The 19276-nt window shown below is 43.3% G+C and overlaps 1 protein-coding gene across 1 annotated transcript in view; it reads right to left on the bottom strand.

Annotated features, from left to right (window-relative positions):
- The window catches only part of LYN (LYN proto-oncogene, Src family tyrosine kinase), a 94296-nt gene that overhangs the window by 51013 nt on the left and 24007 nt on the right, over positions 1-19276 (bottom strand). Inside the window, exons 2-8 of the mRNA XM_024221359.3 lie at positions 8211-8347; positions 6500-6548; positions 6303-6408; positions 5819-5917; positions 5609-5712; positions 2784-2933; positions 625-777 (exon numbers count right to left, since the gene is read on the bottom strand). Coding sequence (XP_024077127.1) covers positions 625-777; positions 2784-2933; positions 5609-5712; positions 5819-5917; positions 6303-6408; positions 6500-6548; positions 8211-8342 — 793 coding nt within the window. The 5' untranslated portion in view covers positions 8343-8347. The remainder of the gene's footprint in view (positions 1-624; positions 778-2783; positions 2934-5608; positions 5713-5818; positions 5918-6302; positions 6409-6499; positions 6549-8210; positions 8348-19276) is intronic.

The raw sequence follows: 19276 nt of genomic DNA, 5'->3' as shown, positions 1-19276 counted from the left end.
GTGTGGCCAGTATGAGCTGTTTCTTTAATAGGGGGGGTTTGCTGTTAGAGCTATACTGGCAAACCTTTTCTCTTGTAGAACTGCCCTTATGGAAAACTATTGCACCATGGCTTTTAAAAAAAAGCCTGACAGTGGGTGCTACATATAATCTGCATAGCCCTACAGTGTAAGGCATTAGGGCAGAGTTCCAGGGATCTCTACCTGCAAGGGAAGCAGTCAGCATAATTCCTACAGGTGCGCTGACAGGGAACCAGGGGGACTCACTGGGGATCAAGAGGCAGTACAGAAGGCTCCTGCAGATCCTGTGAGACCCATGAATTCTGAGAGTCAAACCACAGTTTCTTCCATAGGGGAACTCACTCCCCACAAAAGCTATCAGAGAAAATTCTACAAGGAGTTTGACTGCCCAGACAGAGCATTTTTTGGGACTTAATATGCTGATTGCAAATATATATATTGGGCCAAATTTATCCCTGATGTTACTCCAATCAAATCTAAGTAACAACACCAGGGATGAATCTGGATCCTTGAAACTGCACTGTATATATTTATATTTCAGTGACATTTTGAATATTTAAAGATCCTTTTCAAAGCACTAAGCAAACCAAAGACTTGTAAACTTACCCATCCAAACTTCTCCAAACTGACCAGCTCCAAGTTTCTTCACTAATTTAATTGATTCTCGTGCAATCTCCCAGGCATCTTTATCCCAAGGTTTTTGGGGTTTTGGACAAACACATGCTTTTTCCAGCTTTCTGCATAAACCATCTGACTGCTCTATTTTTTAAAGAAAAACCAAGTAGAAAATCTATTACATTTTGTAATTACATTACATTTATGTGCCTACAGTAAAGCATGTGCAACTGCAGACCTGAACCAACTTCACTACAACCTTCATACTATTTTTAACCTTCCATAGTGGGATTTGGGAGTTCTTGCATTCTAGAGCCAATTTATAACATGTGTGATCTGCATTAGATGCCATAGATCTGCAGATGCAAAGAGATTGTTGTTGCTCATATCGTCATTAGATTTGCTTTTCTTTACTTCAACAGTGCACTAAGATAAATAGTGCCAAGGTAAATAAAATGTATGTTCGAACTGCTGAAAGTATGTTAATGAAGACAGAATGGGAAATACTGCTTAAGAAAAAAAAAGATCTTGTTGCTTAGTAAAGTATGTGATTCAAATCAGGAGAAGTTCTGAGTACGTACCACTTCCATTGACTTCAGTCAGCATTTCTTTAGCACAGACTCACTTATTAAGGTGCCTAATTTTAGGCATCTGAGTTTAAAACTATGTAACTTGCACAAGTTCACAAAGGAGGGTCTATGGATAGATCTCAGGAATTTCTTGATTTGAGTCAAGTATCAGAGGGGTAGCCGTGTTAGTCTGAATCTGTAAAAAGCAACAGAGGGTCCTGTGGCACCTTTAAGACTAACAGAAGTATTGGGAGCATAAGCTTTTGTGGGTAAGAACCTCACTTCTTGCATCTGAAGAAGTGAGGTTCTTACCCACGAAAGCTTATGCTCCCAATACTTCCGTTAGTCTTAAAGGTGCCTCAGGACCCTCTGTTGATTTGAGTCCTATGTTTAGGCCACTAGACCATAATGCCTTTTAAGATGGGAGAGTTTTTGATACAGCAGCATATCTCTGATGTCATTAATGTACACAGTATGTTGGCTCAGTCAGTTAAGAAAGAGTGATTTAGTTAGCTTCTGAGGTGTTTCATACCAAAAGGCATCGTGCCAAGCTGTAGACAAGTAATCTACACCCGTAGTATTTTCTAGGCTAAGTGCTGTATGGTGAAGGATGCTGATGTGTTTTCTCTTTTCCCTTTAGAGGAAATATTGGCTACAATCCTGTGAAATCTAGATAATGGAAAAGCTGCCACTGGACTTCAATAAAAATCAGGACTGAGCCTAATATTTTGTTACATTTCTGTGCAGCTCTTAAATTATACAGTAGCCACCCACCCACCCACTAAATAGATAATAATTACTTCTCCAGTCACTACACACTTACAGAGAAAAAATAAATGTAATAAAGTAGGGTTGAGATTTTCCAGTCAGTGCAGGGGATTTACCACACATCATAAATTAAAATTAATCGAAATTGTGTGGCTAAACCTCCAGTATGGCTTTGAAAACTTCAACCTTCTCTTTTTTTCAGCTACAGAATGGGCACCAAATCTCCTTTTCCTGACTTCAAGAAGGTATAGGCAATGAAAAGTCACTTTTGTACTCAATAAGCAGCTGTAAACATTGTTATAAGAGGTTACTGTTGATGGACCCAATCCCTTCTCCCTTTGAAGTCAACGGGAAGTTTGCATTCCCATCACAAAGTCACTCACAAAAAATGTCATTGTTGGCACAAGAAAATTACAGCGTTGATTTTGTTTCATATAAATCACCAGATACGATACTGGAAGACATTTATGTATAAAAAATATTTAAAATTCCAGTGTATCATAATGTCCACCTATATCTGTTTACACTTACAAAAACAGCAGTTATTGACACTGGGCCTGATTATTCTCTAGTACCAGTTTCACATCGGTGTAACATTGACATTGACTTGTATGGAGTTACTCTTCATTTACACAAGCATATGGGAGGTCAGAATCAAGGCTAATATTCATCTTGCTACAATTCTCAGTGCTTGGATTTTTACAAAAAATGTGGAAAGACTTGAAATAGAACAAGGAAAGCATTCTGATTATTTGCTTTAATGAAAACAATGCCTAATGTCTGATAAGCAAGCCACTGACTGAGTTAACTTACTTTGGTAATGTTTGATCATGTCGTTGATGGTGGAAAATGTAATCCTTGGAGAGATGTAATATCCTCCATTGTCTAGACTCCTTATTTTGTAGTGCTTAATAACATCACCATGCTGTGGATCATAGTCCCTGATGGACAGAGAATAACTGCCTGTGGACAAACAGTGCAAAGATGTTGTTTAGTAGATAGGACATCTATATTGCACACATTGCTGTAGTTCAATATTAATATATGCAACAAACATGTTCATTTTTTTGCCTGCTTCTCTTGTCCCCTATTTACTCCAAAAAGCATTCTGCAATCATCCCAAATGATTGGCATGAAGAAGTTAGCCAACTGCAGGCTCTGTTGCTGGTATTAAATTTATCCAGAAAGCGAATTTTCTGTTTCAGTACCAATGGAGATGCTCAGACTAATTTTCTCTCTTTCTTTTTTGGTAATATTCTGACAATATTCTGAAGCTCAGTTGGGCAGATCCCAGACCCAGACCAGTGCGGTACAGGAGTCTGGTAGAGGGCGAATATACTTGTCACTGGATGAGTAGTTTTCTGTTCCCTGAGTGACCAGAGCAGGAGCTGCACTAGAGTAATCAGGAACCTGCTAGAACCAGTTAAGGCAGGCAGGCTAATTAGGACACCTGGAGCCAATTAAGAAGAAGCTTCTAGAATCAATTAAGGCAGGCTAATCAGGGCATCTGGGTTTTAAAAAGGAGCTCACTTCAGTTTGTGGTGTGAGTGTGAGGAGCTGGGAGCAAGAGGTGCAAGGAGCTGAGAGTGTGTGCTGCTGGAGGACTGAGGAGCACAAGCGTTATCAGACACCAGGAGAAAGGTCCTGTGGTGAGAATAAGGAAGTAGCCCAGGGAGTTGTAGCTGTCATGCAGCTGTTACAGGAGGCACTATAGACAGCTGCAGTCCACAGGGCCCTGGGCTGGAACCCGGAGTAGAGGGCAGGCCTGGGTTCCCCCCAAACCTCCCAATTGACCTGGACTGTGGGTTCTCCCAGAGGGGAAGGTCTCTGGGCTGTTCCCCAACCCACATGGTGAATCTCTGAGGCAAGAAAATCTGCCAATAAGCGCAAGACCCACCAAGATAGAGGAGGAACTTTGTCACAATGGCTATTCTTATTCCTGGGCATAGTCCCATTGACTTCATTAGGACCATGTCCAGAAGCAACTGCAGGATTAGCCCAACCTCACTAATGGATATACAGGCTGAAATTCACCCTGGCACGAGGGCCAGTACAAGGAATCCGTGTGCCTTAAGCCCCTGGATGCTGCAAATAGGCTAGCGAGGAGGGGGTTTTGGACAAGCAGAAGGGAAGAATTACAAGATCCACATGTATCCAGGAACTCAGCTTGACTCCAAACTTGTCACCGAGGTTTCTTTATTGGCATATAATTGACACTTGAATTGATCAGGCTTAAGTGTAGGGGCTGGGTATAGGGCGTACCACACATCCAAATTACACAAACTCCCTGTCTTTATATACATTTAGAAATTGCATTACATTCACTATACATTGCATTACGTGTTTTGGGACTGGCTTGGTTACTTTGCAGGAACCAATCCCAGTGCAGAATGCTCTGTCCATGTGCTACCCATGTTCGACTTTACTCTTTACCTCATCTTTATGCTCCCAACTTCTCTTGTCCATTGTTATCCTGTTCTTAGCAAATGGCGCCCTGGGTGTTCCCCCTCTAATCTTAGCTACCTCAGACTGTCTTTTAGCTTACTGACCCATTTACTTATTTTAGCACAAGCATTCCATTTTCAGTCTGCTAATCAAGTTACCTCCCTAATCCTGTCTTCCAAGAAATGAAGCCTCCTCCATGTTTAATTACTCAAATCAAGCCAGGCTAGGGTGACCAGACATCCCGATAAAATCGGGACTGTCCCGATTTTGAGGAGTTTGTCCCGCGTCCCGACCAAAGTACGGTTGGGGCGCCATTTGTCCCGATATTTTGTTACGGGCTTTTTTGGTTTTTTTTTTTTATTTGAAACACTCACCCATCCGGGTCTTCGGCGGCAATTCGGCGGAGGGTCCTTCAGTTGCTGATGGTCTTTGGCAGCATTTCGGCGGCGAGTGTTTCTGTCTTTGGTGGGCAAGGTTTATTACCTGCCGCCGAAATGCTGCCGAAGACTGTCAGCGACTGACGGACCCTCTGCTGAATTGCCGCCGAAGACCCGGACGGGTGAGTGTAACAATTAAACAGGTGCCCCCACCGCAGCGGTCCCGATATTTTCCACTTAGCATCTGGTCACCCTAAGCCAGGCCAACACCTTATTGGCTGGTTATTCATAATTGTCCATTGCAGGGATTCTTGCATCTTCCCCTGGAGGATCTGGCACGGTCACTGTTGGAGACAATATACTGGACTAGATGCATCAATGAGATGTTGGTGCCTAACTTTCTCAGGTTCCTTTGAAAATTCTAGTCTAGTGTCTCCATTAATCTTTTCAGTACAAATAATGGCTTCTGTTATAAAAATCTAGTTTGATTTTCTACCTACAGTGCAAACGCCCGGGTGCCACAAATATACTATAAAACCTGTATTTGTAAGATTTGATATCTCAAAGAGCTTTACAGAACAGGACAACTATTATTCACATTTAAAGTGATCATCTAACCCATCCTAGGAGTCACAGTTTTCTGAGTAGGTTTTAAGCCATAGGACTCCCTCACTTCCTTTGGAGACTTTACCACAGTCTAATTCAATTCACTGATATATGCAGGAAACAACATAACATATTGGGCCAACTTCAGATCTTGATGATATACGTTCATTTTTAACTCTGATATCAATCCCAAAGTAATCCATTGCCTACCTTTTAATGTTTCACTTTCTCTGATAAGGAATGCCCCAGGATTGTTTCCTGGTGCTAGAAGCTGTCTCTCTGCATCTTTCCTGGTTATATCTTTGAAGAACCATCTGAAAAGTATTTTGAAAGAGTTAGGTTTTTTTTTCTCTACCCCTAAGGATATGCAACAGGGTGGAAAAGAAAGTTTCAAATGTACTGAAATATAGAAGAACGTACTCTTCTGTTTCCAAGGTGTTTACTTTTGCTACATAGTTGCTTGGAATGAAGCCTTCTTTCTTTGTTGAGAGAGATTTAGCTCTCCACCATTCTCCAAGCCTGAAATACAAAACAACAACAGTATTCACAACATGCAAACAAAAAATAATGAAAGGTTATTTAGCTACTTCTGTGGTGCTGCTGAGGACCTTGATTGGGCTGGTGGGGAAAAAACAGCATTTATCTCTGAAGTTCAGCCATCTCAGAAACTTTAGAGGGTCAGAAACTTCAGAGCAAACTGCTACAACCCTCATCCGATCAGCTGCCCAAGTGTTACAGGGGCTGGGGGAAAGGACACAGTTTCACTTTCACATGGAAAGGAGCCTTTTTCCGTGCGTGTGCGTGTGCATGTGTAAGAGAGAGACAGAGAGAAAACCAACATCTATATAGGGATGCAGTGATATCCAGAGATAAGGTACAGTACAGCCAACGTTACTATACTTACTCCTCAAGAACTTTCATTTTTTCTCCTTTCTTGAAGGACAAGTCATCTTCATGAATTCCCTCATAAGGATACAAGGCTACTACAATGTCCCCATGCTCCTCCGCGTCTATTAATGCAGAAAGCCAAGTGACATTCTTACTATTATATTTGTTCATATACGGTTATCACAAGTTGTTAACGTTCTTATGGAAACATACCTTCTTTACAGAATCTCTGCCCTGGTAAAAGGTGCATTTCTGTATTTCCCTACAACAAAATATTCGTTAATTAAGTAGTTGTAGATCACTATGATTATATATATTATATGCACAGTACATAATATATAAAAGATTCTTCAGCTGGTGTGGAGTCATCTTACATATTTCTAAGACAACATCCACAAAACTTTAATTGAAAAGAAGCATGTGGCTATTTTTCCTGGGCAATTTTAAAGGCAAATGATAAAGTAAACATTGAAGTCCCAACTAGACTTTGAACTTAGCAGCTCACACCTCACCAAGCTGAAAATTGAAGTGAAGTAGAAAATTCACAGCTTTGCTGTTGCTGCACTGACCTTTGACAAAGCTACTTTAACAGGGCAACAGAGCAATAATTATCACTGTGAGGATCTGCCCTCAGAAAGCTAAAAATAATATTAGGGCTGTCAATTAATTACAGTTAACGCCTGCAATTAACTGAAAACAAAAATTAATGCATTACTTTTTTTTAATGCCTTGACTGCGTATTTAGCAGGGAGGGAGGCATTGGCAGCAGGGGGCAGAAGCCCCAGCCCAGAGCCCCACACCTATATTTGAAATATAAAAAAACCACCAAAAAGTATTTAAATAAACAATAATAGAATACTATTTAACAGTGTGATTAAAAACTGCGATTAATCACAATTCATTTTTTTAATCTCTTGACAGCCCTATAAAATATATTTACTTTTCGTTTACTGAGTGGAGATGTGGGGAAACATGTTTACGGCTGACTGAGCAGCTGAGAAAAAGGAATTATTTCATTTTTATCCAGGCGGTGACAATCCTTATATTTTGCCAATTTAGTGTGAAAAATGCTTATATCCTCTGTACAAGGTCATCTTATAGGGTTTTGCACAGGAGATTTCATGGCATCCTTCCCCCTCCTGGCTGCAGACATACTTGGCAGGTGATGCTGTGTTTCCCCCTACTCAGGAGAGGGGTTTTACTAGTGGACCTGAATGGTAGCAGACCCATGAGTTACACCAGTGGCCTGCCTTCAACACCCTCTCTTTGCTACTGTGGATGGAGCACTGCTACACAGCACACAGGGGTTTTCCACTGGCTTGCTTTGCCCTATACAGCAGAATTGTATCCATTCTGCTGCCATTCAGTCCATATATGCTTATGGAGAGAGGTGAGAAGTCAAGGTTTGCTGCACTGTAACTACATGCAACAGTACACTCCGTATCAGTGTAGAACTACACATTAAAAATAAAGGGGTGGTGCTTTTACAAAGAAATTCTGATGCTCTACAGTTCTTATGAGCTTAAAAGTGCAAAACGCTTCTAAAATACTGGTGCTTTTAGAACTACAGTATTTCGAAACTATTTCAGACTTCCTTAGAGTCACTCAGCATTTCTTTAGAGCATCAAACATACCAAACCTCCCTTCCCCTCACCCCCACCCCCCCCCCCCCGCAACCCAATAACATGTCAGGGAGTATTTTCTCTATATAAAAAGAAGGCACAGCCAATATTTACCAGGCAATAAACCGCCAAGGGCTTTTTAAAATATTGCATACTTATTGACGGTGAGTTGCAAAGCAAAATTGTAGACAAAAATGAATAATTATAGCTTCTGCATGCATGTGTTTTTGATTTAAATTTAAATCATGCCAGTCATGCTTTGATCTTGCTATTGGAATTCTCCCCTAAGACTATCTACTTACTGGCCTTTGCTGTTTATTGGACGTTGGATCCCTCACATAAATAGTTCGTTCAGTTTTACGTACTGGTTGGTTCTTCAAATCTAGCCCATCTCCAGGCAGAGTCTCTTTTCTTTTTGATTTTATACATCCCATATTTCCTGTTGGAATAAAAAGGTATAAAACAAAAATGTTTTATTATATAACCAAGTAGCTTTTCATGCACTCATCTGACCATGTAACAAACTTTCTTTCCATTCACAATACCTGAGCATCACTTACGAAAGCTTCAAGTATCAGTATTGATACATGGACCTGTGGTTGGGAACCACTGCTTTAGTAGTTCCCCAATACATTCTATATCAAGGTAATCCTTATGGCAGTGTGTGCGTTCAAGATAGGACGATCTGGGTACAGCTGCTAGTATCTACCTAACTGGAATCCACCCATGTAATTATGCATTTATTGAGAAAGCACCTGCAACAAATTATCTTCCTCCTTTGAAGGGCAGTAACTACCTTTATTTGTCACAGGACCTGCTTTGAAGACACCAAAAAGGGGTGTTTACATGTCAAACAGTCTAATGGAATGGGCTTGGGGCACTTACAGGTGCAAGTAAACCAGGGGTGGCCAAAGCACAGGCTGAGGAGCTGAAGCAGCCCATTGAATTCTACACCAGGTCTTGTGTCTGCCCACATCTTTAGTACAGAGGCCTTGTCCACACTAGAAAGTTGTACCTCTTTAACAATACTGATATGGTTAAAGAGATACAACTCACCTAGTGTGGATACAGTTATATCCGTGTAAAGGTGCCATAACTGTTCCATACCACAAGGGCACCATATCATATAAGCCACTTTTATAGTGGTATAACTGCATCCACAATAGGACTTATGTATTTTTATAATACAAATCATTGTATAGTAAGAATCACACCCCTAACCAACATAGTAATACCAGTACAGCTATCAAGTGTAGACCTGGCCTTAGAAGCAGCCCTCAAGGAATATAGCCACAGCATGTTATGCTCCCACCAGTTGTAGCCTTCCACCCAGGTCAAGATGGAGCACTGCATGTTGGAACCTATAGTCTCTGTGGGCTGCACATCTTCCTCTACATTAGAGATGAGGGTAGCTGCAGTCTGCCCCGTTTTATGGAAATTAGATGTGGCCCTTTGACATCGAAGTTTGGGTGTCCATGAATAAACTCACTGGTCATTGCACCATCGAGTTCAGTGACCAATTGAGAGCTCACTGATCTCCAAACTACCTAGTCACTTGTGTTCTCTTAAATTATAAACAAAAAACAAAAAAGCCCCAGGGCCCTCATTCCACAAGAAAAGTGAGTGCAGTTTTCAGTTCTGGCATATCAATGATTGCAGCATTTCCACTCACCAGTGTAAGGTGGAGAGGCTGCATTTCTGTTGGGATCTTTTCTTACAATAGGAAACCTCTAATGCTTTCATTTTTGCTTCGTGAAAACCCCATTGGAAATCCTCCCGATCTCTAATTCCATATGGGAGATACACACACACACACCTTCTTTCATTTGAGACACTAATAGAAGCTTTTAGGATTCCAATATTTAAGAACACCCTCCAAGTTTTCAGGCACAATTCATTGTGGGCATACAAAACTCACTTGCACTTTTGAACATGACAAACATGTACATGGGTAAACCCCATATACACATATGCAAGCTGGGGTTTGTGTGTGCATATTTGATTATTAGATGTCTAATTACCTGGATTGCACCCAGAATAAATCAGGTATTCAGTAATCTACATGTTAACACCAGTGCCCACAAATTTGCACCTACAAAACCACAACCTGAAGTTGAAGACTCATAAAAAAACTGGCATGAAAGTAGTCAAGCACATGCCCTAACTTTAAGCAGGTGAGTAGATCCACTGATTCAAAAAGGACTAATCCTATTCTTACAGTTAAACATGTGGTTAAGTGTTTTACTGGATTGGGGCCTAAATCACAGACAGGAAAGTGCCTCCCTCACTACTGGGATGAAGTCTAAAAGAATGAGTCCGATGGTTTTATTCCATGAGACAACCAAACAGATATAAAGTGACTTGCCCAAGGTCACATAGCATATCAGTGGCAGAGCAGGGAAAAGAAACCCCGACTCCCAGTTCAGAGCCTTATATCCACTGGAGATGGAAAGGATTAACGTGATGCAGGGACCTTAAATGTAAGTTATGGTGGGAGGGGGAAAGAAGAGAGATTGAAGATCCATCCCCCCAAAAGTTAAAAAAGTATGTTAACTTTAGTTGTAATTGTGTCATTCACAATGGTGACAGTAAAATCATTTGATGAATATTTTGCACACACAACTAAATTTCAGCCATCTAGTAACATATACTTCAGACGCATCATCCAAGATTAAACTCTCAGCAATGATAAGCTAGAACATGAATGTGTTACAGATTGAGGGTCCAATTCTGCAAGATACTAATCTCCTCCAAAGAGGCGCTAAGCACTCTTCACTCCCATTGATTTCAATGGGAGTTAGGGGTACCCTGGGCCAGATCCACAAAGGAATTCCAATCCAATGGAAGTTAGGAGCCTATATACCTTTGTGGATCTGGATCTCAGGCCTGGTCTACACTACGAGTTTAGGTCGACTTTAGCAGCGTTAAATCGACTTAAGCCTGGACACGTTTACACTACGAAGCCCTTTCTGTCGACTTAAAGGGCCCTTTAAACCGGTTTCCTAACACCACCTCGACAAGGGGATTAGCGATAAAATCGACCTTAGGGGGTCGGAATTGGGCTAGTGTGGACGGAATTCGACATTACTGGCCTCCGGGAGCTATCCCACAGTGCTTCATTGTGACCGCTCTGGACAGCACTCTCATCTCAGATGCACTGGCCAGGTAGACAGGAAAAGCCCCGCGAACGTTTGAATTTCATTTCCTGTTTGCTCAGCGTGGAGAGCACAGGTGACCATGCAGAGCCCATCAGCACAGGTAACCGTGATGGAGTCCCAGTCCCAGTCCCAGGATCGCAGAAGAGCTCCAGCCTGGACCGAACGGGAGGTACAGGATCTGATCGCCATCTGGGGAGATGAAGCAGTGCTCGCCGAACTCCGAAACAGTAAAAGAAACGGCAAAACATTAGAAAAGATCTCCAAGGCCATGAAGGACAGAGGCCATAACAGGGACGCGCGGCAGTGCCGCGTGAAAATTAAGGAGCTAAGGCAAGCCTACCACAAAGTCAGAGACGCAAACGGAAGGTCCGGGGCAGAGCCGCAAACATGCCGCTACTACGCGGAGCTGCATGCCATTCTAGGGGGTGCAGCCACCACTAGCCCAAGCGTGTTCTATGAGTCCCTCTCTGCAAACGGGGAAGCGGGTTCGGCGGACGAGGAAGATGAGGATGGAGAGAACATAGATAGCTCACAGCAGCAAGGAAGCGGAGAAACCAGTTACCCCAACAGCCAGGATATGTTTGTCACCCTGGACCTGGAAACAGTAACCCCCGAACTGACCCAAGACCCTGAGGGCACACAGGGGACCTCTGGTGAGTGTACCTTTGTAAATATTACACATGGCTTAAAAACAAGCGTGTTTAATGATTAATGATTAATTTGCCCTGGCAATCGCGGCCAGTACAGCTACTGGAAAAGTCTGTTAACGTGTATGGGGATGGAGCGGAAATCCTCCAGGGACATCTCTAGAAAGCTCTCCTTCATGTAATCCCAAAGCCTTTGCAAAAGGTTTCTGGGGAGGGCTGCCTTATCCCGTCCGCCATGGTAGGACACTTTACCACGCCAGGCCAGTAGCACGTAGTCTGGAATCATTGCATAACAAAGCATGGCAGCGTATGGTCCCGGTGTTTGCTGGCATGCAGACAACATCCATTCCTTATCACTCTTTGTTATCCTCAGGAGAGTGATATCATTCACGGTCACCTGGTTAAAATGGGGCAATTTTATTAAGGGGACATTCAGAGGTGCCCCTTCCTGGTCTGCTGAACAGAAATATTCCCCGCTGTTAACCACGCGGTGGGGGGGAGGGTTGAAGTGACCATCCCAGAGAATTGGGTGTGAGGGGGAGGGGAGTTAGTTGGGTTTGTGCTGCATGTTAAACCTGAAATCGCAGCCCCTCCTTTTACATTGCAAACCCATTTTAAATGGCACGGGTGCTTGGTATGGGAAATGAGGGCAGAACTGTTTGAAACCATCCCCACATGTTAAGAAGGTTAAAAAAGCCCAAAGACTATATGTCTTACCATGGCTGCCTGCAAGCTGAAATCTGTGTCCTGGCACTGCGTGAGTGATCTCTCACACCAAACCAGGAGACTCTCAATATAAGAGGAAAAATGCGACCTTGTAACGAAAGCACATGTGCTGTGTGATGTTGTGAACAGCAAAATCTAACGTGAAAGAGTCTACCCATTGTTCTCTAAAATGTATCTTTTTTAACAACCTCTCCCTTCTCCACCAGCTGCAAATCTTACTCCTTCGCAGAGGCTAGTGAATATTCGAAGAAGGAAGCGAAGGACGCGTGACGAAATGTTTACTGAACTTCAGACTGCCTCCCACGCTGACAGAGCACAGCTGAATGCGTGGAGGCAGTCAATGACTGATTTTAAAAAAGCCCAATATGAGCGAGAGGAGAGGTGGCGTGCTGAATCGCGGGCTGAAGAGGAGAAGTTGCGTGCTGAAACGCGGGCTGAAGAGGAGAGGTGGCGTCAACTTGTAATCAGAAAGCAAGAGTCGATGCTCCGGCTGCTGGAGCATCAAAGTGATATGCTCCTGCGTATGGTTGAGCTGCAGGAAAGGCAGCAGGAGCAGAGACCGCCGCTACAGCCCCTCTGTAACCAGCAGCCATCCTCCCCAAGTCCCATTGCCTCCTCACCCAGACGCCCAAGAACACGGTGGGGGGGCCTTCGGCCACCCACTCACTCCACCCTAGATGATTTCCATAGCAATAAGTTTTAAAGTTTTAAATTGGAGTGTGTCCTTTTCCTTCCCTCCTCCCCCACCCATCCCGGGCTACCTTTCCAATTATCCCCCTAGTTGTGTGCTGAATTAATAAAGAATGCATGAATGTGAAGCAACAATGACTTTATTGCCTCTGCAAGTGGTGCTCGAAGGGGGGAGGGTAGTGGGGGAGGGTGGGGTGGTTGGTTTGCAGGGAAGTAGAGTTAACAGGGTGGTGGGGGAGGGGCAGAGGGTTCATCAAGGAGCAACAAACAGAAGTTTCACTCCGTAGCCTGGCCAGTCACAAAACTGGTTTTCAACGCTTCTCTGATGCGCACCGCGCCCTGCTGTGCTCCTCTAACCGCCCTGGTGTCTGGCTGCGCGTAATCAGCGGCCAGGCGATTTGCCTCAACCTCCCACCCCGCCATAAATGTCTCCCCCTTACTTTCACATATATTGTGGAGCGCACAGCAAGTAGCAATAACAATGGGGAGATTCTTTTCGTTAAGGTCTGAGCGAGTCAGTAAGCTGCGCCAGCGCGCTTTTAAACGGCCAAATGCACATTCCACCACCATTCGGCACTTGCTCAGCCTGTAGTTGAACAGGTCCTGACTGCTGTCCAGGCTGCCTGTGTATGGCTTCATGAGCCATGGCATTAAGGGGTAGGCTGGGTCCCCAAGGATCACGATAGGCATTTCAACATCCCCAACTGTTATTTTCTGGTCTGGGAAGAAAGTCCCTTCCTCCAGCTTTCGAAACAGAAGAGACTGCCTGAAGACGCGAGCATCATGTACTCTTCCCGGCCAGCCCACGTTGATGTCGGTGAAACGTCCCTTGTGATCCACCAGGGCTTGCAGCAGCATTGAAAAGTACCCCTTGCGGTTTATGTAGTCGGTGGCTTGGTGCGCCGGTGCCAAGATAGGGATATGGGTTCCGTCTATCGCCCCACCACAGTTTGGGAATCCCATTGCAGCAAAGCCATCCACTATGGTCTGCACGTTTCCCAGAGTCACTACCCTTGATATCACCAGGTCTCTCATTGCCCTGGCAACTTGGATCACAGCAGCCCCCACAGTAGATTTGCCCACTCCAAATTGATTCCCGACTGACCGGTAGCTGTCTGGCGTTGCAAGCTTCCACAGGGCTATCGCCACTCGCTTCTCCACTGTGAGGGCTGCTCTCATCCTGGTATTCTGGCGCTTCAGGGCAGGGGAAAGCAAGTCACAAAGTTCCATGAAAGTGCCCTTACGCATGCGAAAGTTTCGCAGCCACTGGGCATCGTCCCAGACCTGCAACACGATGCGGTCCCACCACTCTGTGCTTGTTTCCCGGGCCCAGAATCGGCGGTCCACGGCATGAACCTGCCCCAGTAACACCAAGATTTCCACATTGCTGGGGCCTGTGCCTTGTGAGAGGTCCATGTCAATTTCCTCATCACTATCGTCGCCGCGCTGCAATCGCCTCCTCCTCAGCTGGTCCTGGTTTGGCTTTGGCATGTCCAGGAGGCTCTGCATGTTTTCCAGGACAATGCGCGTGGTGTTCATAGTGCTCAGAATTGCCGCGGTGATCTGAGCGGGCTCCATGATCCCAGTGCTGGCTATGGCGTCTGGTCTGAAAAAAGGCGCGAAAGTAGTATCTGACGGACCAGGGGAAGAAGGGAGGGAGGGAGAGAGGGAGGGAGGGGCGAGTGACACCGCGTACAGGTACAGGGAATTAAAATCAAGAAAGGTGGCTTTGCATCAGGGAGAAACACAAACAACTGTCACACAGAATGCCCCCCCCCCCAAAGATTGAACTCAAAAGCCTGGGTTTAGCAGGAGGGAGGGGGGAAGCAAATGAATGGAGAATAAATCTATTTTTTACATCTTAAGACGACGGCGCAGCATGACTGATAGCCCTTGGCATTTTCTGGGTGCTTGGCAGCAAATACTGGGCGCTTGGCAGTAAGCCTTCAGGTCTATTGCACGATCTGATGCCCACTGCAGTATGACAACGATGGATACCAGTCGTAATATACTATCTTCTGCCCAAAAGGCAAGGGGTTGCTGCTGTATAGCAATGTTGCCCCATCCTGCGAATAATACATCTGATAACCATCATCATCAAGGCAAGGGGGCTGGTGCAATGCAGCCCCACGGCTGCCAGCCCCATGTCTGCCAGCACCCAGATAGCCCTCGGCCTCTTCTGGGTGCTTAGCAGACAATATTGGGCACTTGGCAGAAAATAGCATACTACGACTGATAACCATCATTGTCTGCCCGGGTGCCCATGATCGACAGCCACTGCAGTACGATGACGACGGTTACCAGTTGTAATATACCATCTTCTACCAAAAGGCAAGGGGCTGGTGCAATGCAGCCCTACGGCTGCCAGCCCCACAGCTGCCAGCACCCAGATCGCCAATGAAGGCTACCAGTCATGCTGCACCGTCTACCGCCAAAAGGCAGTAAGCTGCTGCTGCTGTTTAGCAATGCAGTCCCACGTTTGCCGGCACCCGGAAGAGATATGGTGACGGTGAGCTGAGCTGAGCGGGCTCAATGCTTGGCGTGGTATGTTGTCTGCACAGGTAACCCAGGTAAAAAGGCGCGAATCTATTGTCTGCCGTTGCTGTGACGGCGGGGGAGGGGCCTGACGCAATGTACCCAGAACCCCTCGCGGCACTGCTTTGCATCATCCGGGCATTGCGATCTCAACCCATAATTCCAATGGGCGCCGGAGGCTCCGGGAACTGTGGGATAGGTACCATAGTGCAATGCGCCGGAAGTCGACGCTAGCCTCGGTACTGTGGACGCGGTCCGCCGACTTCATGCACTTAGAGCATTTTAGGTGGGGACACACACAATCGGCTGCATACAACCGGTTTCTATAAAACCGGCTTCTATAAATCCGACCTAATTCTGTAGTGTAGACATAGCCTCAGTTCCTTATAGGATTAAGCCCTTTACCTGTCCTTTATTAATTGCTCTCAAATCTTTCTAAAGAAGCAGTTGAAAAAACTGCAATAGATTAAGGTAAATGAAGTGCATGTTTAACTTTCAGACAAATTAATTTACAGGATTTCTAATTAAGTGTATGAAGATTCTGAAAACCTCATCTCACATAAAGCAACTGAAAATTATTTAAGACATGTTAGGAATTTTGCCACTTATTGCATTTTATTCTGATACTATAACGGTAAAATTAGAGTTTCTATGAATTCTCCCACGGCCTTGGGATCATATACTTCCATGGGTGTTCCCAGTACTTTATGCATTTCTGATAAACATTATACATTGAAAGCAAATTCACTTCTTGCACCTGGGCAGGAAGGTCCTTAGAATGGCATGAGAATAAAAACTCCATAAAGCTAATCTTAACAGCAGACATTGTAAGATAAATTTTGACCAGCCATATGCTAAAAGTGATGGATTTTTAAATATTTATACTATGCAATTGCCTCTTTTAACTCTTAAAATATAAACAGTCAACCCTAGTAAAAATACATTACTGAAAAAATATTGGAAATATGTAATGAATGAAGCATATCTATTTCTTAAGTTATAGTATATTTCTGTAGAAAGTATGGGGAAAATGGATTTATGCATGAATATTGCATATAGTGTAAAATGTTTATTTGCATGACTTTTTTCCCCATTTACCTCAATCAACATTGGGTACGTTTAATCTTTTGTGACAGGGAAGTGCTTTTTTGCTGGTATTAAAAGGAGGATTTGATAAGCTTTCAGCTGTTCAGATTGTTACAGATTAGAGTATTTGTTCTTCTGAGATAAGAATCATTGTACAAGAAAGGAAATACTGTACTTTCAGTCCCTTTACAGACGTTTCTCATTCCCACAATGTTTTACAGTAGGCAATATGTTACTTTTCATCAATGCTTTTAATCAATTTTCCTATCCACTTTTCTAGACATGAAAGATGCTGTACATGTAGAGGAGAAGAAACTATATAAGAGAGGATAACTTCTATAAGCAGACACCTAAGTAATTTGACTTAAATTATCATTGAATAAAAGCATCTGATTTTATTACGTGGCCTAAAAGGTAAAATGAAGTTTAAAGACATGACTGCTGTCTTGATTAACATCTTAGGTTTGTTGTTACAAACCGACGTTTACACACACACACACACACACACACACACACTCTCTACAAAGATAACTATGAGCTTCCTCTAACAACATGTTGTTTCATAATCACCAACCTTTCTTTTGATGACTACAAAGATGTAGGATTCAAAGAGAATTCAAGACAATCATCATCTGCCAGCATATCATCTCACTCCAGTAGTATTTTGTCTCTTCTCTTTGCTTAGCTTTCTCTTTGATTTCAAGTAGATTTTAGATACCAGAAACTGCCTGCAATGTACTTGTTTGGATTTTAAAAGCTGCTGTCCTTCTGACAAACACAGCTGTTTTATCTGCCTGTTGCTTCAGTACCAGCAATGTAATTTAACTAAAACCACAAGTATTTTAGCCTAATACTCATAGTGGAAGATCACGTGACCATTACAGGTCCATCCACTACCGCGTCTGTAGCCCGTGATGTTTTGCTTCCTCTAAGTGCTTATCTATCTTATCACATTTTTCAATATGTTCATGGTTGCCTCTTCTAGTGATGTTTATTACACATATTAATTATGCTGTGAGTTAGCAATTGTTTCATAAATCAACTTGAATGCCTGGACTTTTAACCAATCACTTTTTACTAAAATGCTCTTCAAATCCCAACACATTTTTCAATCACTTAGAGTGGTTTTAGTTTAATCTTTGTATAAACTGGAAAATAATCTTAATTTTCAAAACTGACTAAAATATTTTTATAATAGCTTTTTAAAAAGTTGTTATAAAATCCATATCCTCTGATTAGTAAAATGCAGTAACATACAGTATGCAAACTGCCTAATAGTATCTATTCAAGGAGCTGACTAAACAATCCCAAAGCTGTGATAAGATATAGATAACTCTTAATAAATATCTCTATATATGGATACTTACTGTACAAATGAGACGTTTATATGTCATTGCAAGCTTTATAGGTGGTAGAACAGAACTTTAAACAATAAAGAGTTAATCATCTAAACAGTTATTTATACCGTCTGCCTGTTGTATGAGACTGAAATATTTATTTTTGTAAATTATATTTCATATCTTAACTGTGCAATCTGCTGTGAAGGAACAATGTTGCTTTTTTTAAAAATCCAAGATCCACAAAGTCATCATTGGGCAATGCTTTGCATTTAGAACTCTGAATCTAGAATTGAAAACAACCTATTTTTCACCGGCACATTCCAAAAAGGTTAAAATTAAAATGACAGGTAAGTGCATCTTTTTATAATTTTAAATTGTATTAGTACTCCCTTAGAAAGCTGAAAAGAAAATCTCTCTCTCTTTAGTCTTTTTCCAATTTCATCCCACTTTCTCTCAGTGTGGCTTTTTACACTGATTTTTCTGTTCTTTTTTCATAGTTTATAAGGCCAGACATAGAGCTGGTTGGAAGTTTCCTAACAAAACAGAATTTTTTAAAAAAATGCTGGTTTATCAAACCCAAAATGTCTCATGAAAGCAAATCAGGTTCCATGAATTTTAATGAATCACAGGAAGGTTTCTGTCAGAAATCTGCCTGGTTCCCTGCCAGCCCACGTGGTGTGCTGCTCGAGAGCCCCACCATTCACACTGCACTGGAGCCATGGTCCTCCAGGTTTCCAGGATCCATATTTCCAGGAAGCCTCACCATGCCAGGGCTTTCTGGCTCCCTGCAGTGTGTCCAGGTACTTTGAAGTCCCAAAAGCCCAGGGAGAATTGGCTCTAGCCAGGGTTCTCAGAATGTAGGCTCCTTGTTCTGCAGCACAGAGCTTGGAACCCCTTTCTGCCACAGAGTTGGGAGCCTGGAAGTTCTGCAATGGGCTTCCAGGGTCTAGGGCTCTGGGGCAGCCCTGCCATACAGACTGCCCCTGGGCCTGGGAGCCCAGGGCTTCCAGACTACTGGGCCAGTTGCCTCCCCAGGCTGCCTGACTCTCTCATCTGATCTCCTGTATAAGAACAGGCTAGAGGACTTCCCTGAATTAATTCAAATTTGAACTAGAGTGTGTCTTTTGGAAAAAATCCAAATGTGATTTAAAATTTTCCAGTGATGACCGTTGTTTTCTTGGCGTCT

This window comes from Terrapene carolina, unplaced genomic scaffold (genome assembly GCF_002925995.2).
Source record: "Terrapene carolina triunguis isolate 2854851 unplaced genomic scaffold, T_m_triunguis-2.0 Scaffold58, whole genome shotgun sequence".
NCBI classification, from domain to species: Eukaryota; Metazoa; Chordata; order Testudines; family Emydidae; genus Terrapene; species Terrapene triunguis.
Note: the sequence above shows the minus strand (reverse complement) of the source record. Positions and strands in the feature narration are given on the sequence as shown.